Raw genomic sequence first — 26,868 nt, forward strand, 5'->3', positions numbered from 1 at the left:
TATGGAAGTCAATAAAAAATAGGCGAGATAGGTTGGTAGGACACCTTCTCAGGCATGAAGGTCTAGTCAGAGACATATTAGAGGCAGAAACAGGAGTTAGGAGGGGTAGAGGTAGACCTAAAATTTCTTGCAAAATATGCGGTAATATAACTTTAGGTGCATTCAAATAAACGTAAGCTATAACAGTATAAGTTCTTTATTTATTACGATGAACATTTACAAATGCAAATGGTATGAAAATAATTACAGCCCTGTAACATCTTCGATAAAGGAGCGTAAATTTGAGACATTGGCGTAAATTCCTGGGTATCTGGGATCCGCACAGCCTATACCTTGAGACACCACTCCATAAAGCACACCGTTCACTGTCAATGGTCCTCCAGAATCACCCTAAAAGAAAGGGACGAGCGTGTATTAGTGTTCATGCCTAAGAAGTGAAACTTCTTTAGATTGTACGTATACTATACTAGTATTTAAGAAAAAATGACTTAAACTATTGCATTAACTAATTACTAAAGACCAGAAAAATACAACTTTAATTCGTGGGGAGGAATGCGGAATATTAGTTTAGTTTTGTCAAAAACTTTTACGGTGACAATTTGTCAAAATGGCAATATTCGGATTATCGGCTGCTACCAACAGGTTGGCTTCTGAAGCCTGTTAAAATGACTCCTTTTGGACATATCCACCAGGGGTCACACGTGGCGTGTGATGCGACGTCTGACGTTACATTTTTCAGTTTCATAACCTAGTTTTCCTTCTTATAGTCGATAATGAAACTTCACTTCAAAAAAACAGGTAAACAAGACTTGTAACACAAATTTATGGAAAACTTGTTAGCTCTAATTTAATTGTAACGTATCTAAAACGTAACGTGTAAGTATAGCGCCTACTGGATTCAATACCTTATTAGTGATATTTAGTCGAAACTGCCAGTGCTATTTGATCTTATTGGATCTCACCAGTAAACCTCAGACAGTTTCGCCAAAATACAGACCAGCCTTCCTGCTGCCATTAAACAGTGCTGGATGAAGAAGTACATTTAGAGTGTGCACGCCACCTGTAGGAAATTTTTACTTTTCTAGTAAGGATGTCGACTTGTCAAGTTAAACCCGCGGCTTAGCATTTGCGCTAAAAGCATGTGGCTAAGCTAAACTTGGTGGTCAGTCTATCCGAAGTGATTGTTTCGCGATCGGATCGCGATTTTGATAAATCTCATCAGTACGCCAGACACAGTTGCAACAGAAAAAAGATCAACCGACTTACTGTTATTAATGATGAATCTGTGTTCTGTCGGAACTCTCAACGGAGTACTGATGAGATCCAATGAAATCGAAATGTCGGTCTATATCTGACACTTTCGACAGAATACTGATCATCAAGTACGCACATTTTGTTTAGTTATAGACATTCTGACAAAAGCGATTAAACCTGAGCATATACGTTTGGTCCAAGGTATGGTCGAATCCAATTATTGACTTCTACTGTACATTAAATTAAAAATTATGAAAAAGAGGGTAGGTAGAAGACGTCTTGAGCTAAAATGTAGCGAAACGCGGGATAGACTAGCCACGTGGACAGACGAAACACTAAAGGACATGAGACGGAATGGAACTGCATTAAAACGTGCTTACAGTCAATAGCTACAGATGTATTAAGTCATAAACAAAACGAATGTAGGAAACCCTGGATAACAAAATACAAAAGCAGGACAGACGAAGAAGGGTAGAAAAGAGATAAGGCGATAAAATGGGAAATAATTAGGAAGTGTAGACCAGCTAAGGAACAGTGGATCGATATGAGGTTGAAAGGAGTAGAAGAACTAGGTAAAATAGATGAGGCTTATAGTATTTTCGTGTCTTTTGGTGTATATTATTTAAATACCAAGAAAATGCTAACAATAACGAGTAACAGTTTATAACAATAACAACGAAAACACAACTAACAAAAAGGCACAAGGAGTAAAACAAACAAACGAGAACAAAGTGACAAAAAGAACAAGATAATACAACAATAACAATAACAATAACAAAGACAACAACAATAAAACAGAGTAGATAAAAGCACTTACGAACGGTAGTAGAAGTGGTAGACGAGAGACTGTGTAAAGATAAGAATTTTTGGGAGTACTTATAGGACAGGGTTGTTAGTAGATTTGACAGAAGGTTCTAGAAGGAAAAGTAGTGAGAGAGAGGGTGAAGACACTAGTTTCTAGGAATACGTAGAATTAAGCAGTATAGAGTTCAAGAGTAAGCAATTAAGAGTAAAACCAGATATTAGTATGGGAGTGCATGCAGGTATGGTTGAAGTTGGAATTCTGGGTAAAAGTGAACAATAGAGTTTAGATTGAAAGGAAAACAAGGTAATTACAAGATAAGAAATTGAAATGAATTGAAATATTATTTAAAATGAAATGAATTTGGAATAATGAAAAACAATCCTAAAGAAATATTCACAAAAAATATATACAATTGTCCGCCACAATATATAATTGAAAAGAATTTTAGAGAAGTAGAGTACAGTAGTAATAATACGTATATGAAACGAGGCAGGGGTCATGTTGATAGAAAATGAGGAATAGGCAGATAGGTGGAAAGAATATTTAGGGAACCTATATAAAGCAAAGGATAGCACAAGGTCGAGTCGCCTTCAATAACAAGGAGTCACTTCTACGTTCGTGAACGATTAATTTAGAAGTTTGAAAAAGATTGTTAAAGGTGTATGTTTAGAGCGCGGCACGATACAAGAGCGAAACATGGACCGTAGACGCGGCGGAAAAGAAAGGGTTAGAAATGTGGTGTTATAGGCGAATGATGAGGATACCGTGGATAGAGAAGGTTAGAAATGAAGAGATATTAGAAGAAATAGGAGAACAGAGGACTCTATGGAAGTCAACAAGAAATAGGCGAAAAAGGTTGGTAGTGCACCTTCTCAGACATGAAGGTCTAGTTAAAGACATATTAGAAACAGAAACAAGAGGGAAGAGGAGTAGAGGTAGATCTACAGTTCGCAAATAGTTAAGGACGTGGTAAGTTCTAGTTTTAGGGAAATGGGAAGATTAGCTCAGGATAGGAAGGAGTGTAGGTGCGTGTCCAACCAGTCTTAGGACCATGTGACCAATCTAAACTTAGTGGTCAGTCTATCCGAAGTGATTGTTTCGCGATCGGATAGGGATTTTGATAAATCTCACCAGTACGCTAGACACAGTTCCAACAGAAAAAAGATCAAGCAACTTACTGTTATTAATGACGAATCTGTGTTCTGTGGGAACTCTCAACAGAGTACTGATGAGATCTAATGAAATCGAAATGTCGGTCCATATCTGGCACTTTCGACAGAATATTGACCACCAATTACACACATTTTGACTAGTTATAAGCATTCTGACAAAAGTGATTAAACCTGAGCATATAAATTTGGTCCCACATTAAATTAAAAATTCTGAAAAAGAGGAAAGGTAGGAGACCTATTGACTTAGAAAAACTAAAATGTAACGAAACGTGGGATAGGTTAGATACAAAGATAGGCGAGATAGCGTGGTATGACACCTTCTCAGGCATGAAGGTCTAGTCAGAGACATATTAGAGGCAGAATTAATTAATAGAATTAAGAGGAGTACTTAGAGGTAGACCTAGATTAGATTACTGTTCGAAAATAGTAAAGGATGTGGGTTGTTCTAGTTTTAGGGAAATGCGAAGATTAGCTCAGGATAGGAAAGAATGGAGGTGCGTGTCCAACCACTCTTAGGATTGACGACCTTATGATGATGACTGTACATTCTTCCTTTCCATGAATACTTACACGACAAGCATCTCTTCCTCCTGGTGCATAAAGAGCGCATAGCGATCTATCACTAATAAGGGCAAAGGTGCCGTTGTAATGACGAATACATTCTTCATTGGAAATAATTGGTATAGTTACTGCCTGCAATTGAGTTGGGATTACGCCTCCATCTGATAAATCACCCCAACCAGCAACGGTAGCCATAGTTCCTGCAGGTAAAACGACATTGGGCGGTGGTAAAGAAACTGGGCCAATCGTTCTTCCAAAAACAAGATCTTCATCCAGGCGGAGAATGCTTATATCGTAGTCTAGCGTTGTTTCATTGTACATGGGATGAAGGAACACCTCCTCTACAGTAATTGGTGTTCTTGCTGTTTGATTAGTCTCGGAAGCACCAGCACGTAATGTAATATTGGTTGCATTTTCCCTACATAAATATAAACGTAATTAGTACCTGTTCAGGATCTCGATTTCCCGGAAACAACAGAAATCGCTCTTAATGAGATTATTGCAAATATGAATAAAGAGAGTGATAATAAATACTGATTTAATGGGATTTCATGTCTACTCCCATTAAAACATTACTTCATAATAATTTCGAAGATACGTGTTCATTGGAAAGATTTCTTTGCTTTGGAAGATTTTGCCTCGAGAAAGACAAATACCGAGAAATTGAGGAATATTTGAAATGCCAATACACAATTCAGAAGTAAATAACGAACAAGTTGAAGTGAAATGTACCTACTTTTTTATTAAAAATTTCATTTTGGCAGGAAATAGTAAATTAAAAAGCGAAATCATTGATACTGATATAAATACTGACCATACAACGTCCAGTTCTAAAGATAACAATGGATTTCAACGATATTAATGTCATTCCTAGCTAGTACTTTTTTACTTTGCTAGAATACAAATGTGTTTTTTATGTTTGGTAATATTTTCCAAAATCATAAATCAAATTAAGAGAGAATTAGGCTCCACTGCGTTTAATCCCCTGCCAATATGACCCCTTTTTCGTTTGTAGTATCTACTAATTGTAATAAACTCCAGTCATCATTACCATGAAGTAGCCAGTCCTAAGACTGGCTTCATCATTACCATGAAGTAGCCAGTCCTAAGACTGGCTGTTCACGCACCTCCACTCTTTCCTATCCTGACCTAATCTTCGCATTTCCCTAATACTAGAACATCCCACATCCTTAACTATTTGCGAACAGTAATCTAATCTAGGTCTAGATGAAATCCTATGACATTGTTAGTTATAAGAGTGGTTAATGTTAAAATGCAATATTTATTTGAAATAATTTTTCGATTTTTTATCCACTACAAACTTCCTCAAATTAATGAGGAAAGTATTTTTGTTGCTGTTGTCACCCCCCGCCGGGAATCGAACCCGGGATGTTTGGCTTTACGCACCAATGTTCTACCACTAAGCTACGAGAGACGACAACAGCAATCACGACAAACCTCTACTCTTAATAACTCCTGTTTCTGTCTTTAATCTCCAATAATAACGATAAAATGATTGATTAATATTAATAATTTTAAAGTAGCTAGAAATGATTTGCCGAATAAGACGCACAATAAAAAGATTAGGCAGTGACAAAAAATAATTACGGAAAGATTTCACAATTAATTAAGAACATAAGTATTCTATTACGACTTCAGTATTGTTTAACGTCAAACGGAAGACAGTCGATAAAAGTCAAGTATTTTAAGTTCCAACGTTAAAATATTCTTTGCTTCTAAAGTTTTGATGTTCCTAAAATGTCGCAACGCTTGGCCCGGACCTTATGTGCCTAACATAATCCAACATTGCTTTTAATACTTTTTCAAAGTTAAAATAATTATAATAACGTATGTAATTTATAATTTTTAATTTACTTAATAAATAATTCATCATCATCATAAGGTCGTCAGTCCCAAGATTGGTTGGACACGTATTTTCGCATTTCCCTAAAACTTGAACAACCCACATCCTTAATTATTTCCGACCAGTAATCTAATCTAGGTCTACCTCTACCCCTCGTAACTCCAGTTTCTGCCACTAATATGTCTTTGACTAGACCTTCATGCCTAAGAAGGTGTCCTACCAACCTATCTCGCATATTTCTTATTGACTTCCATAGAATCCTCTTCTCTTCTATTCTTTTTAATTCTTCTTCATTTCCAACCTTCTCTATCCACGTTATCCTCATCGTTCGCGTATAACATCACATTTCGAAAGCTTTTTAAACTCTTCTTTTCCACCGCGCCCACTGTCCATGTTTCGCACCCGCACAACGCTGCGCTTCAAGCATATACCGTATACAACCTTTTTCCAATTTTCAATTAACCTTTCGCGAGCATAGAAGTGACTTTTTTTTAATAAAGACCACACGACCCTGCGCTATCCTCTGCTTTATATTTCTACTATTTGACTTCCTAGATACCTAAAATCGGACATTTCTTCTAATTTTTCGTCTCCTCTCTTTATATTCGCTCTTTCTTCCCTTGCAAATCAGTATTTTTATTTTACCTTTATTTATTTTCATACAGTACTGATATATCAGTACCGCTTCAATTTTATTTAAAGCTTTCTTTAAGTCGTCCTTCCTAGACGCTAATACTGCTATATCATCTGCAAATCTAAGCACACCAATCTTTTGCCCCTGTATATCTATCTCTAAACTTGTACTGTCTTTAATGATGTTGATCGCGTCTTCGATGTGTAGATTAAAAAGTAGCGGTGACAGTGTGCAGCCCTGTCTCCTTTCTTAATATTTACTTCTCTACGTTGCAGCCTTTTGCTCTTTATACAGACTAAGTATCACTTTTCTATCTTTGTAACTCATCCCTACATTTTTAAGTATATTTAACATTTTTCCCACTTTTTCCCAGTTTTTTCTAAAAAAGTTTGGTTTTTCTATCGTCTTCTCTATTGTTACCCGTAAAGGTAGAATGGCCCCCTGCGTTCCTCTATTTCCTCTAAACCCAAATTGATCTTCCCCTTATAGTTATTCTGCCCTTTTTTGCATCACCCTCTGTACTCTAGATTCTTGACGCATGGGAAGTTAAGCTAATTTTTCTAAATGTCTCGCAGCTATCCGCACCCCACTTTTTAGGTACGGTTACTACTACGTTCCGTTTATAATGCTCTGGGACTTTCCCCGTTTCGTAAATGTGACTAACCAGATTAAACATACGATCTCTAACCTCTTGTCCTGTATGTTTTAGAATTTCCCCCTGTATCCTATCTACACATGGCGCCTTATTATTCTTTAAAATTTTTAATGCTACATCGAATTTTTCTCTCATTATGGGATAACCTAGCTCATCCATCTCCACACCATATTCCTTCTTCATTATATCTCCTACTTCATGGCGTGCGAATAGGTTCACTAAATATTCTTTCCACCTATCTGCCTTTTTCTCATTTTCTATCAAAATATAAACGAGGCAGGGGTCCCTCGATTCTTATATTATTACTATTGTATCCTACATCTCCAAAATTCCTTTTAATTATATTATAAGCCTCATCGGTTTTACCTACTTCAAACTTTTCTTCTACTTCTTTACTCATCCTATCAATCCACTGTTCCTTAGCTGCCCTACACTTCCTAATTATTTCCCACTTTATAGCTTTATATCTTTTTTGCCCTTCTTCGTCTGTCCTGTTTTTGTATTTCCGCCTTTCTTCTATTAATCCTACAATCTCATTTGTTATCCAGGGTTTCCTACTTTCGTTTTGTTTCGTTTTGTTTAAGACGTAGTACCTCTGTAACTGCTGACTTTAGACACGTTTTAATGCAGTTCCGTTCTGTCTGTATGTCCCTGTTATTCGTTTCTCTAGCCTCCTTTAGTATTTCGTCTGTCCTTTTACCTAGCCTATCACGCATTTCGTTACATTTTAGCTTTTCTAGTCAAGACGTCTCCTACCTTCCGTCTTTTTCAGAATTTTCAATTTAAGATTAGTCTTCATAACTACTAAGTTATGATCGTTATCTATATCTGCTCCTGGATAACTTCTATAGTCCTTCACTTAATTTTGAAATATTTGCCTAACAATTATAAAGGTAATCTAACTGATATCTCCCTAAACCACCTGGCATCCTCCAAGTATAGCGCCTCCTAACATGATGGTTAAATAAAGTATTCGTGACGGTTATGTTGCGAATTGCAAAATTCTATCTGCTATTGCATCCACTTTACCTTAACCTATTTCTGCGTTCAAGTCTCCTGCAATTATTGGGTTTTCCTGCTCTTTCACCAAACTTAACACGTCTTTTATATCTGCATAAACTGCTTCTACGTCTTCATCACCGTAAGATGATGTAGGCATGGAGACCTGCACTAATACCGTTCTTACCGGCTTTGAGTTTAATTTAACCATGACTATCCTATCGCTTTTTTGTAAATAACTTTCTACACTCTGCCCTACTTTCCTACGCATTACAATTCCTACACCTGAATTACCTTCTACCGATCCTGTATGTATTATTATAAAGTTTCCACTCCAGAAGTCTCCAGCTTCGGGCCAACAGACTTCACTAATACCTACTATATCTAATTCTAATCTACTCTACATTTAATTTTCTAATTTCCCTACTTGCCTCATTGTCCTAATATTCCACGCTCCGACTCGTGAAATATTGCACCTAACCCTATTGCACCTATTGGTGACATTCCCCGAAGTAGTACCCGCTAAGACATCCGAATAGGGGACTAGTTTACGTCAGGAGTACGCCACCATTGGTGGTTTCCCGTTGCCTTCCACATCGCAGTATAGTGTATCAGAGTGCCATATCGATCCTCGTGATTTCTACCATTCTGAGTACTGAAAGAGCTGCTGCCCTCTTTCATGGACTTAATCTGGTTTCTCTTTAAAGCCCCCCCCCCCCCCCCCATTATGGTTGAACTTATGGTCCGGCTCCCTAAATCATCGAAACTCGCAAGCAGAACCACCCACTCTATTTTGTACAAGAGTTTCGCCAAGGTTCAAGTCCCGTCGGATCGGAATAAATAATTATTGATACAGTATTTTATTATTTAACTAATGAACAACAATATGTTGACCGGATATCTATGTTTAATTGAGTAGAGATAAAATAATATATTAAGTAAATTAAAAAAAAAACAAATTCCACGAAACACCATTATAACTTTTTTAAACTTTAAACAACCTTAAAACTGATACGTTATATATAAATTTTACGAAACAAAAAATATCGATTGAATTTTGCCATTAAAAGCATTCTTATCGAGTTCTTTAGCTTCAAAGTTTCATCAAAATACCAAATCAGGACCCGCTTATCAGTGCAGGCGCGCACTTGATTGACATAATAACTAGATAATAATGCACTTAATCGTAAAATTGTCATGATAATACCCTGCATATCTGAGTAGTAATAAGAAACTTTCACCCTTCAAATGTCCTTAATTTTGGAAACTGATATATATCAAATGTCGTAATTGTCAAAAATAATTCCACGTAAGATAAGAAATAAACGATTAAATTTTCATACATACAATTTAGACATCTTTTTCAAATGAGTTAGTTTAATATGAAATATTATTCTGAAAATTCATTTTCGAATTTTTTTATCCATTACACGCTACCTCAAATTAATTCAGAATAATATTTCATATTAAACTAACTCAGTTCGAAAAGTTGTCTAAATTGTATGTATGTTTAATCATAGTATATTCAGTATACTTATAGTTACATTAGTTTGACGGATCGTTAATCTTGTAGGTCGGTTGGTCGTGGTTGCTGTTGTCACCTGTCGTAGTTTAGTAGTCAGAACATTGGTGCGTAAAGCCAAAGGTTCCGGGTTCGATTCCCGGCGGGGGGTTGTGACAACAGCAACAATTTTTCCCTCATTAATTTGAGGTAGCGTGTAGTGGGTAAAAAAAAAATGAATTTGCAGAATAATATTTCAGATATTAGTATAGATAGCATACTACTTAGTTCGATTATTATATGGAATTCAATCGTCGAGCGACAGATCTGACTTTCGATGGGGGTTCGTCGATCGTACTAGATCACAAGTAAATGTGCCTAGGTAAATAAACACATAATGGAGAAATATTCGACGATTGAATCATGTCGATGTGTTACGCCGGTTTGCGATCTGGGCTAGTTTTTTAGTGACAATTCCTAAAAAAAAGGGACATTCGCCAATATAGTTTAACTACTTAAGATGAATCCATGAATAGCGACCGTCAAAATTTCAACCCTGACTTGCATTACTCCAATTATAGAGCAAACGATTTAGGGATCTTAAACACCTGCGCACGAGGAATGTAAGTGAAATAGCGACTAGACATTAATTAAAAAAAAAGCGGTTTACTAATGAATAATCACAGCAATCCGGTTTTAAACTTAAAGTGAATTATGAAAAATATCTTTTCGGCATTTTAAGAAAATTTAATGAAATTTCTGACGAAAGACTGATTTGGAGATTCTTTTGGGTACGTAATCACAACAAGACACAATATAGGTTAGGTCCTATAACCTAACCTGCATTTAAGACGACCGGAAGCCTTCTGTAGAAATCTCTGGTCCCGTTTCCATTACCATCTGGAAAATAATCTTTACTGAGAAATTTCAACTGTTTGAAACTATTTTTCAGTAGCAAGTTCATATCATTATTTTTACATAATTCTGCTTTATTTTGCGGCTGTTTGTTTATTTTTCTGATTAACGCACAAATCACAGTGTTATAAGTAACGCCTACATTCAAATTGAAACATAAATGGTAACTATTTTTGGTATATTCTTTTTAGCTACAATAAGTAGTAGTTTAATTATATAGTTTCGAATAATGAGTCAGCGGACCGTTTTCTCATTAGAATAAGAACAGGAAGCATCAATTTTATTCATTATTATTCCCTTTGTGTGTACTTTAATTGTTTTGTTTATTAACTTACCCAGAAGTACAATGTCCTGCAGTGATAACCCATCTTCTTGCAATAATGGATGCCCCACAGAAAAGCGTATCTTCCTGATATAGCTGTACAATATACGGAAAACTTTCTACAGTAGTTGCGTTTCCACCAGCAATTCTATCTTCGTTTTCATCGTCATCAGAATTTCTAGGGAATGCCCAAATTCCTAACAATAATTACATCATTTAACTTAATTGGAATACAAACAAAAGGTAGAGGATACATATTACTAACGCTTACCCAGAATAAGGTATAATGATATTATGAACAAGAATGACTTCATAGTTATAACTTCCAACAAATCAATGATGATAATCGTTATTTTGCTTTTACTTATAGTGTTGATATCTGTAGGTAGGAAACGTTTTATCAATATTTTTTATTAACACGCGCGAGGAGATGAAAATTTCATATCAACAACAGTGAGTCCCAAGGTGCGTGGAAGTTGTTACCATGGGTGAATAATACAGCATGTTGATTATGATTTCATAAAAAAATTAAGTTATATTTTGTACAACGTATATTTTTTAATAATTATTGATGGTTGATGAGAATGTAGAGTCTTAAGCTGAAATTTTTCGATTCAAACACGTCAAAAATATTCAACTTCAAACTACCAAACAATGAAGACCATCATCGAAAATTTTTACTCCGCCAAATAGTTTCTGTCAACAATTTGGAAGGCAACAGCCCTTAAATCAAAATTTTTGCTTGCTGCAATAAAAAAAAAACTTTTGGTTGTTTCATCTCCATCAGACAGCAATACTGGTGGGCGGACAGTCCCTACTACGTTGGAAGGTATGGCGGAAGACCCTCTTCCGCCTCATTTTAGAAATCGTAGGAATAGGTAGATGGTGATTTGGGTGAGAAAGACAAACGGACAATATGAAGACAGAAGGGAATGAATGATTATCAGTGGAATATTACTGCCTTATCATTTGCCTAGGTGATCCAAGGAAACCAAATCTAAACTTGGATCAATGCAGACGAACCCGGAATCGAACCGACGTCCTCCCGAATACTAACCAAGGTCTAAACCTCTAGGTCATGCCGCTAGGTGCTTCAATAATAAGTCTGCTATGAACTAATGCTGTTCTGATTCGGGTCCACGAGCCTTAGTGTGTTGGAGTTGCTTCCTGAAGTTCCAGCATCGGAGATGGAAGGACCTCCGAATTCGTCACTCGGTTAGCAAAACGCTAGGAAGCAACTCCAACACATGACGGCCTTTTGACACAAATCATAACAGCATCAGTTCACCTACTGGCCGTGAAAGCCTTTACCAATTTGTCAAACCTCATATTGATAAAAAAATACAAATTAAGGAATTTTTCGATCGGCATAGGGACCACTGGCTGCTTCGCGAACTGACCCCACCCCATCCCCGAAACACTGGCATTTATTTTATAAATCTCTATAGCTCCATCTCGTACTCTGATCATTTTTATATTTCTTATCTCCAGAATTTTAAGTGTACATATTTCTGAAAATGAAAGATTAGAACCGCTCGAAATGTGGTGTTACAGACAAATGAGGATACCGCGGATAGAGAATGTCTAATTCTAGGCTCTCTCTCTTGCAGTAATAATTCCCAGAGAAGGCATTTCATCATTTTTCCAGGCACAATTTTTAATACAAAAACAGCTATAGATGGAACCATCAAAATTGGCAAAGTCCGCATTTTTGCATTTTTCTAATTTTGTTCGGTTGAAGAGGACCTGATTTTTTAGGTCCTGAGGTAGATCGGTTTCAGTCGGTAGGTCCGAGGACATATTCCTCGGGAATCCGACACTGACCGATCATACGGACGGCTGGGTGTCTTTCCCTAATTCTACGAAACAGATAAACCGAAATTAGCTCTTTCGGTGGTTGCAGTTAAGAGCGCGCCACGAGAATTTGTATTTTCATCTGTTTGAATTTTGAAAAATCAAGTACATCGAAGAAGTTCATCGTAGTACAGTCCACTTAAGGAACAGAGATGATTCGAAATATGCAATAATGTAACCTTAGGTGTATTCAAATAAATATAAACGGTAACATTAATAGTTTTTTATTAACAATGTAAGTCTGGACTAAGCCAGGTTATCAACACGCTAGATGGTGCTACGAGTGTTGCCGTGATCATTGAAAGTTGCGCTACGTACAGCTCACACAATCACTGGCATAGCTCAGACCATTGAAACTTTGTAATAGCATAGTGTGGTATCTGTTGTTGACTCAGGTAATTTGGGATTATTCTGAACTGTATAATCTTTTGAGTGTACATTTGTTTTAATAAATTACAGTGTTATCTAGCATCAACAGCCGCATTTATTCAAAGTCTTGACCCAAAACTTTCAATAACTTATAATAAACATTTACAAATAGAAAAGGTACGTCAAGAGATCCATACAATCACAGCCCCGTAACTTCTTCGATAAAGGAGCGTAAATTTGAGACACTGGTGTAGGTTCCTGGATATCTGGGATCAGCGCAACCTAAGCCGTCAGAAACCAATCCATAAAGTACACCGTTCACCGTCAATGGTCCTCCAGAATCACCCTAAAGGAAAATATATATTTGACTATAAGTTAACACGAATTTATCCAAAACTTGTTAGATCTTGTGAAATTATAACGTACCTGAAACGCATAAATAAGTACAATGCGTGTGAAAATTGCTACTTATTGTAAATTTTAATAATAAAATAATTCGAAGTGGTCTGTATTCTGTCGAAACTGCCAGACGCGGGTCGCGATTTCGATCTTTTTGGATCTCATCAGCGCGTCGCAGGCAGCTCTGATAGAACACAGACCAACTTTTACCTGCTGTCTTAACAGTGCGTTTCAGAAAATACTACAAACGGCACAGTGAACGCCATCTGTAGCACGATGCTACATTTTAGGATTACGTATTTTTCAACAAGGTCCACTTGTGTGGATATCTACTTGCTGAAAACGAATCCTGGCGTAGCCAACCTCAACGTGATAGGCACGTTAGCTTAATCGAATAAAATAATTCGAAGTGGTCTGTATTCTGTCGAAACTGCCAGACGCGGATCGCGATTTCGATCTTTTTGGATCTCATCAGCGCGTCGCAGGCAGCTCCGACAGAACACAGACCAACTTTTACCTGCTGTCTTAACAGTGCGTTTCAGAAAATACTACAAACGGCACTGTGAACGCCATCTGTAGCACGATGCTACATTTTAGGATTACGTATTTTTCAACAAGGTCCACTTGTGTGGATATCTACTTGCTGAAAACGAATCCTGTAGCCAAACTGAACGTGATAGGCACGTTAGCTTAATCGAATAAAATAATTCGAAGTGGTCTGTAAAAATACGTAAACCTAAAATGTAGCATCGTGCTACAGATGGCGTTCACTGTGCCGTTTGTAGTATTTTCTGAATTTTAATAATGCTCGAGAAGGTCATTTTCTAGTCTAAACAAAAACTTCTTGGTGTCCAATCTATCCAACCTAAAAAAAGCGGATCGTGATTTTGATCTCGCTGGATCTCATTAGCACACCAGAAACAAGTTCCGAGGGAATAAAGACTAACCAACTTGCTGTCACTAAGCAGCGTTTGATGAATCCGTGTTCTGCCTTACTTGCCTACAGCATGCCAATTAGATCCAACTAAAAATCGAAATCTCAGTCCATGTCTGGCACTTACAACAAAATACTACCCACCAAGTATGGGAGCGTCAAAGTATTCCCTAACGTAATTTCTGAAGATTTTTGACCCTCCCTCCCACCCTTGTAACGCGCCGTAACCTTTTCTGTAACATCCCTCCCCTTCTCTAAACACTCAAGTGACCATTTTTACCCAAAAGTCGCAAAAGTTATGTTGCGCAAATCGTATAACTTCATTTATATGTTCTATAAACTTTTCTTTATTTTTCAGTTTTTCTTTAACCGTTTTCCAAATTTCGTTCGCATTTTTTTGACACAGTGCGCTGGCAAGTCACCATGAGAGCCTTTATAGGCCAAGAACAGCTGGATGATACAAATTTCCCTCTTTTGAGGACATTACAGTATGAACACTATGAACTCACTCTAATAACACCGACTAGAGCCTCTGCACTAACGAATACTGACAACGAAAACAACATTAAATGACGTACAATACAATCGAGGGATTCCCCGTAATACGTAAACGAAAAGGATTGCCAACTTGCTGGTTTTAATTAATTTTTTATTTAAAAAAAGAAACAACGTTGCATAATGTGTTGTAACGCACCGTAACGTTTTACGAGACCCCCCTCCCCCCAAATTGCGTTTCGTAATATTTGAACGCCCCCTATGACCATTTTGTTTAGTAATAGGTATCCCGAGAAAAACGATTAAGGAACAATTAACACTTATGTATGCTTGGATTCAATTATTGACTTTCTTCCTTTACATGGATATGAATCTACTTACATTACAAGCGTCTCTTCCTCCTGGTGCATAAAGAGCACATAGCAATCTATCAGTAATAATGACGCCGGTGTCGTTAATAGCGTAAAGACGGATACACTCTTCGTTGGAAATAATTGGCACAGTCACGGCCTGCAATTGAGTTGAACCGGGACCTCCATCTGCTAGATCACCCCAACCCGCAACGGTAGCCCAAGTTCCAGCAGGTAAAACAATGTCGGGCGGTGGTAAAGAAACCGGGCTAATTGTTGTTCCAAAAACAAGATCTTCATTCAGGCGGAGAATGCTTATATCGTAGTCTAGCGTTGTGTCATTGTACAGAGGATGAAGGAATATCTCTGCTAGAGTAATTGGCGTCCTTGCTGTTTGATTAGACTCAGAAGCACCGGCACGTAATGTAATGTTGCTTATATCTTCCCTGCATAAATATAAACATATTTAGCATAAAATAATTCGTGGTCTGTATTCTGTCGACACTCCAGACGCGGATCGCGATTTCGATTTTTTTGGATCTCCTCAGCGCGTCGCAGACAGCTCCGACAGAATACAGACTAACTTTTACCTGCTGTCTTAACAATGTGTTTTAGAAAATACCACAAATGGAACAATAAACGCCATCTGTAAGCACGATGCTACATTTTAGGATTACGTATGCTCCAACAAGGTCCACTTGTGTGGATATCTACTTGCTGAAACGAATCCCGGCGTAGCTAACTTCAACGTGAATGGCACGTTACCATAATCGAATAAAATCGATGTAGCATCGTACTACAGATGGCGTTTCCTGCGCCATTTGTGGTATTTTCGAAAACGCATATTTAGCATAAATAAAATAATACAGTAATCCATATGCAGAAATTTCAACTGTTTGAAACTATTTTAGTTTGGTAGTTTCACATCATCATACCAACAAAATTCTATTTTATTTGACCCATGTTTGTTTTTTTTCTGATATTTCTACTACAGGAAATGTATGAAAGCCGTCATTGTTCACAATTTCCAGGAAAGCAAATCGGAAATGTATTAAAGGTAACACTAAACAAGTAATAAGGCTGTTGTACCTATATCCATTGGTGACGTCATTGTTTTGTTAGGGAGTTTTATGACAGACTGGAGTTTCTTTAATGCCCCTGATATGTTCCACACTTCACGTGTAATGAATACTTATTATAATAGTAGATGATTCCACATATACACACCCTTAGACGCTAAGATGTCAGCTAACTGTTAGACACAGGTCTCGTGGTATCGATTGATGATTCTCGTTCAACGTGCACTCTCCTGTACAGCCAATATAACCGCGTGCTACCCTACTATACTTCATTTACTTTCTCTAGCGATGTGTACCTTCCAATGTCTTGAATGCGCGCTGGCAAAATCGTAGGTAGGGAGAAAAAATCTCATTATACTCTCGACCCTTGTTCATTAAACATACTTTTTCATACAGTACCTGCGAAAAGTTTTGTTCAATCATGAATAGCAGTGCGAGTCGAAAAGAACCGTTAAAGCTTTTAATATGTCTTCAAATATAAATAAACATCTCGTTGATATTTTCAGTAGTAATTGGTACCAACAACAGATGGATTATACGCTCCTCACCTTTTAGGAGTTTGGCCGAGAGTTGTCTCCTTCCTTTTCTGGCCTAGTGCTGTTCTTTTCTATTTTGCACCGGTCAAACTGAAGGTCACATCGCTACAGAAACTAAACGAAGTATACTATAGAATGACCGTATAAAAATCTATTTGGCCCATTACAACCATAACAGCATATTCTAGTGATACTAGTGTTATCTATGAAAATGAGGTTTATCACTCCAACACACAATATTGAAAATGCGTGCTTAATGACTGTCTGACAAAACCATTTTCGGAAAATGTAGTAATTTTCCATTATAGTCTGGATTTTAAGGAGATGAAATTTCAGATCACGCATCAAAATCTGCTCCATGATAGACTTGGTGACGTTTATAACAAACGCTCATTCGGTTTCTTTAACATCAAATTTTCAGACCCAATTACCATTACGTTCAGTTGAGAACTTTGCAAATATATTAAGATTGGTCTTGATCGCTGGAATGACTTNATTATACTCTCGACCCTTGTTCATTAAACATACTTTTTCATACAGTACCTGCGAAAAGTTTTGTTCAATCATGAATAGCAGTGCGAGTCGAAAAGAACCGTTAAAGCTTTTAATATGTCTTCAAATATAAATAAACATCTCGTTGATATTTTCAGTAGTAATTGGTACCAACAACAGCACATTTGAGCAATGCAATTGTAGTGGATAAAATGGTCAATTTTTCCGTGCAGTACTGTACCGATTATAAGCTCCTTACCGGTTGAGAGTTTGGCCGAGAGTTGTCTCCTCTCTTTTCTGGCCTAGTGCTGTTCTTTTCTACTTTGCACCGGTCAAACTGAAGGTCACATCGCTGAAGAAACTAAACGAAGTATACTAACGTGTTTTTTCATTTTATTCACAGAAAGCGTTGGTTTTTATGCATTTCCTAGTACAATATCGGAATTTTATACAATTCCTAAGAAATGTATAGGTACATTTCTCAGAAAATGTGTGTATTAAAAAATCTTTGATACAATATTTTATAGATTTCCTAAATAGCCTCGTTATTGTATACATTTCCTGGAAATGGTATACAATTCCTAGATTTCATACATTTCCGGTAACATATCCACTAATCAGAACTGGAGATACAAATATTATGCTTATAGTACCTATTAGACCACTTCAAACAGTGTAGATCAGTTTTTAGACAGTTTAGAATTCCAGTAGCTGGTATGTCTGATATATTCAATTCTGCTTGCATAATATGCGAAGTCTATAAATCTTTTATTTGTTTGTACTTAATGCCCGCCATAATTTTCAAGTTCAATAAGAAATGAACTATAGTTTCTAATAATGAATCAGTGGACCGTTTTCTCATTACGAGGTACAGAACTATAAAGATGTATTGCATCAATTAATCATTATTGTCCCTTTGTGTCAATGTGCTATAATTGTTTTGTCCTTAACTTACCCATAAGTACAATGTCCTGCAGTGATGACCCAACACGGTGAAAGAATGCTGGCCCCACCCCATCGTCTATTTGCATGATACAGTTGAACAATATACGGAAAACGTTCTACAGTGGTTGTGTTTCCACCGACAATTCTCTCTTCATTTTTACCGTTATCAAATTGTCTAGGTATGGCCCAGATTCCTAACAATTACATCATTTAACTAAATTGGAATACAAACAAGAGGCTCAAATATATTTTAGCGAGCACGAGAGTGTTTTTGTGTGCGATCGGAAACACGTGTGCGTGAACGGCTTATCGATTCGCCGACTAGCCGCGGGCACCTTTCTTCATGTGCGCCGTATTGGTAAATGTGTGTGTCGTAGCTACGTTCTGAGAAAGCAGTTAAACAGTTCAAAGAAAAAATAAACTAATCCGGATGTATCCAGAAGGTTCAAGAAGGTAAACAAAAGAGTGTTTAAAGGGAGAGACGATCGCCGAAATAAATAGAAATAAATTGACCGTTGCAGAAGTGAATCCAGAAATAAATACCGCAGTGAATAGTGATATATCAACAGTAGTGTAAATAAATAGAATAATTCATAACCTAAGTTTAGTAATAATTTAATAGTGTTTTTAAGTTCTTCAATAATTAGTGTAAATAAATAGTTTTTGTCGTTATCAGTCTTAGAAGTAATTTTGTTAAACCCACGAACATTTCGATATATTAATAACACTTACTCAGAATAAGGTGAATTAATGTTATGAACAGGAAGCCCTTCATAATTATGTATAATTACCAACAAATCAATCATAGTAATCGTTATTTTGTTGTTACTTGTAGTATTTATACCTTAAACGAACGTTTTATCAATAATCATTGACAGGCACGAGGCGATGAAAACGTACTATCTTCTTGAATATATTGCGGTTGCTTGAACTTTAATTTTATATAAAACGCAACAACCGTTTATTAATTAAATTTTGGCATCTTTCAGTACTATTTCTCCGAACAATAATCAATCATCTTCCAATATATCTTGTTTTGGAATTCGAGATGTAAAGAGTGAGAGATCGATTAGAACTGATTAAAATAAAACTAATGTAATTTAGCTTTAGCTGTTTACAAGTATTTAGAGAAATTTGTATGGAAAGAGATCGTCTAGCAGTGATGATCATAAAATTACTGTAAATAATTCTGGAAAATTGCGATGCTGTTGTGATTGGAACACTTCGTTTTTGCTCCTCATTCACCTTCATATTTAGTGATTTTAATGATTCGCAGTTTTAGTGGTTTATTTTGGAACCAAGTTCCGTATCACACATTACGGAGGAAAGAAGCTAACCAGTAACATTCAGTGATGCAAAATGAATTCGTTTATATATCCTAATTTTTTATTATATTTCCCCGGAAAAAGAGATGTTGAAACAAAAAAAAATCATTTCGCGCAAAAACTGTTTAATTATCCTTTAAACTCCAAAAATTCATTTGACACAAAACTTGAATTAAATTAAATTATATTATGAATTAACAATTAAAAATCCCCTATTTCCTAAGCTGGCCGGAAAATTTTCCTATGTCTGGCAGTGTTAGCCAAAAATCGAATGTGTTAGTCGATAGCTCTCCCCCTCTTACTTACTGCATGCTGGAAGAGAAAGGGAGGAAGCTGACGGGTTAGATTCGATTAGTCTGCCATCTGGTGAAAATCTGTATATATAAAAGAAAGTCGTTTCAGCTGCACTATTCATAACTCTAGAACGGCTGACCCGATTTGGCTGAAAATTGGTGGGGAGGTAGCTTAGAACCAGGAAACGGACGTACGATTCCCGTTCCCGAAAAAAAAACAAGGTGGTATAACAGAACGCAACTGACAGATAAACATAGTGTTGTCTATGGTTAAGTTTGTTGTTTTATTTATAGTCAGATTTACCTGAAATTTGGCTTTAATGTTTTAAAATATAAAATTAGTGACATACATACCTATTTCAACATTTTACAAAATTCTACCTCTTTAGGAAGCTGAAAGGGGTTTGCAAAGATTACATGTTTGTTTTTGGTCCGATTTACTTGAAAATGGTTAAAAAATTCAATCTCTATGGGGGGGATGAGTGGTGAAGAGGAGTTGCAATGTTTAAATGGAACATACATTATTTGTGGTCAGATTTACTTGAAACTTGGTCTTAATGGTCTCTCATTTAATTTGTGGAAGACCTATCTCGACATTTTAAAAAATTCAACCTCCAAAGGGAAGGGGGGTAAAAAGGTGTTGCAATTTTTGTTTGGGACATACTTTATTTGTGGTTGAATTTACTTGAAACTTGGTATATATGCTGTTTGATATTATTACTCAATTGAAAAGAGGTTGCAACGTTTCCATCGGGTATATTTCATTTATACTCGGATTTACTAGAAGGTTGCTCATTGTTGAAATTAAGCAAACGTGTTTTGGCAATTTTTAAAAATCAACCCTTAACGACGAAATGTTGTTGCTACGTTTGTATTTGAAATCTAAGATAGCGATATTACATAAAATTAAAACGTTGTAAGGGTGAATTGGGAGTTAAAAGGTTTTATGGAGAAACAATATTAATTTCTGCGAGCGAAGCCGCGTGGAGAGCTAGTATTTAATAAAAGTCACTTTGAAGAACTATTGAGATTGCGAAAACCACTCAATCAATGTGTGTCTCATTTTGTTATCTATATACTAATTAATCGTCAGGCTTAGGTTTCGAGATGTAAAGAAAGAGAGATCGTCTATCACCGATCAATATAAAATTAAAAATGGACCTTGTTGGAGCATACGTAATCCTAAAATGTAGCATCGTACTACAGATGGCGTTTACCGCGCCATTTGTGGTATTTTCTAAAACGCGCTGTAAAGACAGCAGGTAAAAGTTGGTCTGTGTTCTGTCGGGGCTGCCTGCGACGCACTGATGAGATCCAAAAAGATCGAAATCGCGATTCGCGTCTGGCAGTTTCGACAGAATACAGACCACTTCGAATTATTTTATTTATAGTTTACTTTTACTTATGAGTTTACTTCAGTCCCTGAAGAAGGTAACTTTGTTACCGAAAAGTGCTTCGGACAACTACAGTGTCGTGTTTTGGCGTTGGGGTTTTGAGCTATTCTGTTTGTTCTATAAAATTAATATGAATAATTTTTGAAAATTGCGATGCTGAATGGTTGAACCACTTCGTTTCTGTTTTTCGTTTGCCTCCTGTTTATGATCTCAGTCATTCACGAGTTCAGTGCTTCTTTTTTTTTTTGGAACGATAAAATTTATCTACCTACACATCTCCACGTGTGTCAATCGCTACATGATAAACGTCAGCTCGGTTGTTGGTACTGGCATATGTACCGGTGTACAAATACTATAAGCAACAAAATAAAATTCATGTCCATTTAATTCATCTTAGTTGCACATAATTTATTATGAAGGTTTTTTTGTTCATAAGCTCAGTTTCCCTTTTTCTGGGTAAGTATTAGATATATATGGTTTGTTTGAATTTAAATTTAGTTAAGCGATGTAATTGTTAGGAACTTGGGCTTTGCCCAGCCAATCTGATGTTCCTGAAGACGAAGAGAGGATCGTTGGTGGAAATACAACTACTATAGAACATTTTCCGTACATTGCACAATTATATCGTGCAAGTTCATTTTGGTGTGGATCTTGCATTATTTCACCAATTTGGGTCCTCACAGCAGGACATTGCACTTATCAGTAAGTAAATGACAAAATAATGAGAGCACCTTGACACAAACGGACAATAATGTTTATACCTTTTAATAAAAACGGGGCCCACGGACTGATTATTATTATTAGAACCCATTTTTCGTTGAATTAGAAACTAGATATTGGCGCGTCTGAAAATCTCATAACACAAATAAAAGAAAAATGCAAAAATTTGTTCATTTTTTATTTTTGTTGAATTATTACTGAAAAACGAATCTTAATAATTTTGTGTTGGTATGGTGTTATTATTTGGAATCGCGTGATTCACTGTCCTAGACGCATGTCCACTTCTTCAAAGTGTGTTATTTCGGGAGGACATGATTTCGATCACGGATCTCACTTCCTTGGTCCATGTTTTTGTGTGATTTTCTTTTAGACGAATACTGCTGCAATAATGTTTCAGTTATGAAACTTTCCTTTGTTTTGATCGTTACTTTGTCCGTCTCATTGGGTTCAAGTTCCCACAATTTCTAAAAGAAAATTCTGATACATCTAATCGCTCTTGAAACTTTCCGCTGCTGACAGATGTTTGGGCCAAGAGCCACATCTAATGTCAGCTCTATTAACCTGAAATCGATTCTTGCATGAGCTTTTGGGTGTTTCATTCCCACCAGCTAGTAATAATGGTGGACGGGCAGTATGGGGGGATAGGGCGTGCCTACTGCCTTACCCCCCAAAGTCTCCTTTTAGGAATCGTGGGAAAAGATGGATGGTGATTGACATGGGAAAGATGAGACGGACGACAAAAGAAACGTGAAAAATTATCTACGTATTATCATCAGTTGACGACTTTATGATGATGATTATCATTTTGTACCTACTTTTGGATTACCATGAGAGTCAACTAAATAAACAAATAAATAAATTATTATTACTGGTCGACCGTTTGCCTAAACATTCCAAACAACCCCAGAAAAGTTTGGACCAGGATAAATGTACTCGGAATCGGACCGATACCCTCTCGACTACTAAGTTAAGCTACATTTTTAGGTCAGGGGTCGATAAATAATTTTAGGTGGGGTCCGAATGCTTTTGAAAATTTTTGTCGATATGCAGAGGGAATATATTCCTTCTTCCAAAAATGATAAGGGTGGCGCTCAAACATACTCTGTTATCTGCAGAAGAATATTTTTTAAATAGCTTATTTGGGGAAAAAAAAATTGGGTGGTCTAGTTATTGATCTTCCACGGTCCGGACCTGGATCGTAGTCTGCCAGTCGTCAATCGTTGCTCTAAGTCACGTCACATGGTTGGCCCTTTCATGGAAAAATTTAACAACTTATAGGTACTAACCCAATGTGAAATTTTCGATAGACGGCGATGATGCTGTGACAGAAAAAAATTGTGGGATATATAAGATTGACTAAAAGATATTGTGTAGGTTCACCAAAAAATGCTATGGTTGGGACGTTGAAAATCCTCATGGCCTGAAATAAAACTGTCGCATTTTCCTTTTTTGTTTAATTTCGGGAATCTTCTGAAAACATCCGGATAGTTTATTTTTTCTTTGAACTATTTAACTGTTTTCCTAGAATGTAGGTACGACACACACATTTACAAATACGGCGCACATGAAGAAAGGCGCCCGCCGCTAATCGGCGAATCGATAAGCCGTTCACGCACACGTGTGCCCGATCGCACATAAACACACTCGTGCTCGCTACAATGTAATTCCTACCAGGCAGTTATAAAACCGACACTGATTTTTTACACACCTAAGCAACCTCTAACCGCTGCAGAGCTTACTATTATTCGGTTATCTCTATTCACTTTGTCTGTACTCCTCATGAAGCATTTCCTAACTTAACAAGGGCATGTTCAAAACGCAGCAAATGACTACAGTTCCAAGTGGAAACTAGAAATAAATACAACATACGTGCTTTCTCACAGGCTTTACCAAATTTTGATCATTCCAGCTATAACCAGGGCAATTTATTTATTTCTAAAAAGAGATTAGCATAAACGTTTCGAACATTCATTGATTTATTGTCATGCATCTATTTCGAAACCAGATCCTGCACAGTTTCTCAGTTAATCAGAATCGGTATGAAAACTTGAATACCAATTATTTTGTTGTTGATGTAGGCAAAGTATACATAACGTTACTTTACGAGTTGGTGCAAGTGAGACTAATCAAACGGCAAGGACACCAATTACTCTAGCACGGATATACATTCATCCCTTGTACAACGCTACAACGGTAGACTATGACATAAGTATTCTCCGTCTGAATAAAAGTCTTACATTTGGAAGAAGAGTTGCTGCAATTGCTTTACCACCAGCCAACGTCGTTTTACCTGCTGGAACCATAGCAACCATTGCTGGTTGGGGTAGTTTAGCCTATCTAGGTAACGCTCCAACACAATTGCAGACAGTAACGGTGCCCATTATTACCAATCAGGAATGCGCTCGTCGTTACGCCGGCAGCAACGAAACCTGGGTTTTTGATAGAAATTTATGTGCCGGTTACGATCAAGGAGGAAAAGACGCTTGTAATGTAAGTAGAAAAGTAGACATTTCCATGAAAAGTAGGGTTGCGAATTAAAAAAGTTAAAGTAAAACCTTATTCTAATTTTAAGTCAAATATTTGAACATCCTAACGATTTGTTTTTTTTATAGTACTAATTTTGTGTTGTAAGTCAGAAACTTGTTCCATTTTAGGGTGACTCTGGAGGGCCACTGACAGTGCGTGGTGTTCTTTATGGATTGGTTTCTTCCGGTACGGGCTGTGCTGACCCCAGATATCCGGGAACTTACACCAATGTTTCAAGCGTACGTTCCTATATCAAATCCGTTACAGGGCTTTAAGTGTATGGGTTTCATAACATATTTTTGTGTAGTTTGTAGTTCATTAGTATCAATAAATGTTAGATTTATTACATTTTATACTTATTTGAATGCGCACCTAATCCCATTTAACGAACCTAGCAGCTCTAGGTCGTAAATTCATTTATAACGAAAATGAAAATCCATCTTCGACTACGTTATCAAAGAAATACAAATGTTTTACAATAAAAAACATCCAATCAAAGACAATATCAACGAAAACAGAAATCTAGGTCAGTTTAAAACAAAAGTAAACAAATAAAATGAAACGAAATTGATATGCCTCTACTCAGTAGTGTATTACAATCTTCAAACCCCTGTCCGAATGCGATGGTTGTCAGGGTGGAGAAAATACATATATTTCCACACTTCACATGTAATGTAATACTTAATATAATAGTAGATGGATCCACAGATACACACCCTTAGACGCTAAGATGTTAGCTAACTGTTGGACACAGGTCTCGTGGTATCGATTAATGATTCTCGTTCAACGTGCCCTCTTCTGTACAGCCAATATAACCGCGTGCTACCCTACTATACTTCATTTACTTTCTCTAGCGATGTGCCCCTTCCAATGTCTTGGATGTGCTATGGCAAAATAATAGATAGGGAGAAAAAAAGCGCATTATACTCTCGACTCTTGTTCATTAAACATACTTTTTTATACAGTACCTGCCAAAAGTTTTATTCAATCATGAATAGTAGTGGGAGTCGAAAACAAGCGTTAAAGCCTTTAATATGTCTTCAAATATAAATAAACATCTCGTTGATATTTTCAGTACTAAATGGTATCAATAACAGCACATTTGAGCAATGCAATTGTAGTGGATAAAATGGTCAATTTTTCCGTGCAGTACTGTATGGATTATACGCTCCTCACCTTTTAGGAGTTTGGCCGAGAGTTGTCTCCTTCCTTTTCTGGCCTAGTGCTGTTCTTTTCTATTTTGCACCGGTCAAACTGAAGGTCACATCGCTACAGAAACTAAACGAAGTATACTATAGAATGACCGTATAAAAATCTATTTGGCCCATTACAACCATAACAGCATATTCTAGTGATACTAGTGTTATCTATGAAAATGAGGTTTATCACTCCAACACACAATATTGAAAATGCGTGCTTAATGACTGTCTGACAAAACCATTTTCGGAAAATGTAGTAATTTTCCATTATAGTCTGGATTTTAAGGAGATGAAATTTCAGATCACGCATCAAAATCTGCTCCATGATAGACTTGGTGACGTTTATAACAAACGCTCATTCGGTTTCTTTAACATCAAATTTTCAGACCCAATTACCATTACGTTCAGTTGAGAACTTTGCAAATATATTAAGATTGGTCTTGATCGCTGGAATGACTTTGTTCGCTGCATCCTGAGACCTCATCGATACTTACGTTACTTGAAGTAGATTAGTACTTGCACCGCTTCCAAAAAATTTAGTAAATACCTTGTATTCATCAAAATACAACTATTCGTGATGCCTAATGAATACTTTCCTTCTGCAAAGCCTCCTCTAAGCCGTAAGGAGGTTAATTCATCGCATAAGGAGATACCAAAATATTATGCATTCGCACGTAATGTTTCAATTATTTTGTTTCTGTTTCTCTCTCTCACTCTCTCTTATCATTCATCCTTTTTCAATTCATTCATTTACAGAAATTATCATGATTTTAGAGTATCTGCCACGCACAACACGAGGATATCAGATTAAGTACTTCATATTATTGATTCTGAAAATTGAATTATTGTAATTCCAGTTGACGATAAAAATTGTTTACGGTAGTCATATTATCTCCGTTTTTTTAGTGTTTACTAAGTGTTCATTTAATTTTAATCTAACGAGTAGGTAGCTTATTGTTACAATCGGAAAATACCAACCGAGTTGACGAGAGCGCGTGTCAGAATTTTTTGTAACTTCTTAAAATGGTAGTTACTCCAAACTTGAATAGTTTCATTTTCTGGCAGCGGATTTTGGTGTTTCCTTTAAAATATACGATCCAGATTTGCAAACTTAATAATTCCACTAATTGACTAAATAATCTTCTCCCTTTGTATGCTTTCTTTTTTATAAACTAGTAAAGTAAACAGAAGAGAACAGAAGAACCATTTTAAAAAAGGGTTACCTGAAACTAAAGTAACTCCTTTTGTTTTTCTTCTGATGTTTTTACTGCTAAAA

At 36.6% G+C, this 26,868-nt stretch overlaps 3 protein-coding genes across 3 annotated transcripts; 1 reads left to right on the forward strand and 2 right to left on the reverse strand.

Annotated features, from left to right (window-relative positions):
- Positions 1-173: 173 nt before the first annotated feature.
- Positions 174-11,056, reverse strand: LOC108733930 (trypsin-7-like). The gene is made up of 4 exons (XM_018465293.1): positions 10,954-11,056; positions 10,696-10,879; positions 3,802-4,210; positions 174-390 (listed from the first exon to the last, which is right to left on the reverse strand). Exons 1-4 carry the CDS (start codon positions 10,994-10,996, stop codon positions 244-246), a joined length of 783 nt encoding a protein of 260 aa, XP_018320795.1. The 5' UTR covers positions 10,997-11,056; the 3' UTR covers positions 174-243.
- A 1,941-nt stretch (positions 11,057-12,997) lies between these two features.
- On the reverse strand, positions 12,998-18,936 carry LOC108733907 (trypsin-7-like). Its single transcript, XM_018465261.1, has 4 exons — positions 18,868-18,936; positions 18,146-18,329; positions 15,115-15,529; positions 12,998-13,251 (listed from the first exon to the last, which is right to left on the reverse strand). The coding sequence occupies exons 1-4, from the start codon at positions 18,908-18,910 to the stop codon at positions 13,105-13,107; spliced, it is 789 nt and encodes a 262-aa protein (XP_018320763.1). The 5' UTR covers positions 18,911-18,936; the 3' UTR covers positions 12,998-13,104.
- Positions 18,937-21,427: 2,491 nt separating this feature from the next.
- On the forward strand, positions 21,428-24,744 carry LOC108733931 (trypsin-7-like). The gene is made up of 4 exons (XM_018465294.2): positions 21,428-21,603; positions 21,666-21,849; positions 23,946-24,357; positions 24,522-24,744. The coding sequence occupies exons 1-4, from the start codon at positions 21,561-21,563 to the stop codon at positions 24,666-24,668; spliced, it is 786 nt and encodes a 261-aa protein (XP_018320796.1). The 5' UTR covers positions 21,428-21,560; the 3' UTR covers positions 24,669-24,744.
- Positions 24,745-26,868: the final 2,124 nt, after the last annotated feature.

Source organism: Agrilus planipennis, unplaced genomic scaffold (assembly GCF_000699045.2).
Source record: "Agrilus planipennis isolate EAB-ADULT unplaced genomic scaffold, Apla_2.0 scaffold11, whole genome shotgun sequence".
Classification (NCBI taxonomy): domain Eukaryota; kingdom Metazoa; phylum Arthropoda; class Insecta; order Coleoptera; family Buprestidae; genus Agrilus; species Agrilus planipennis.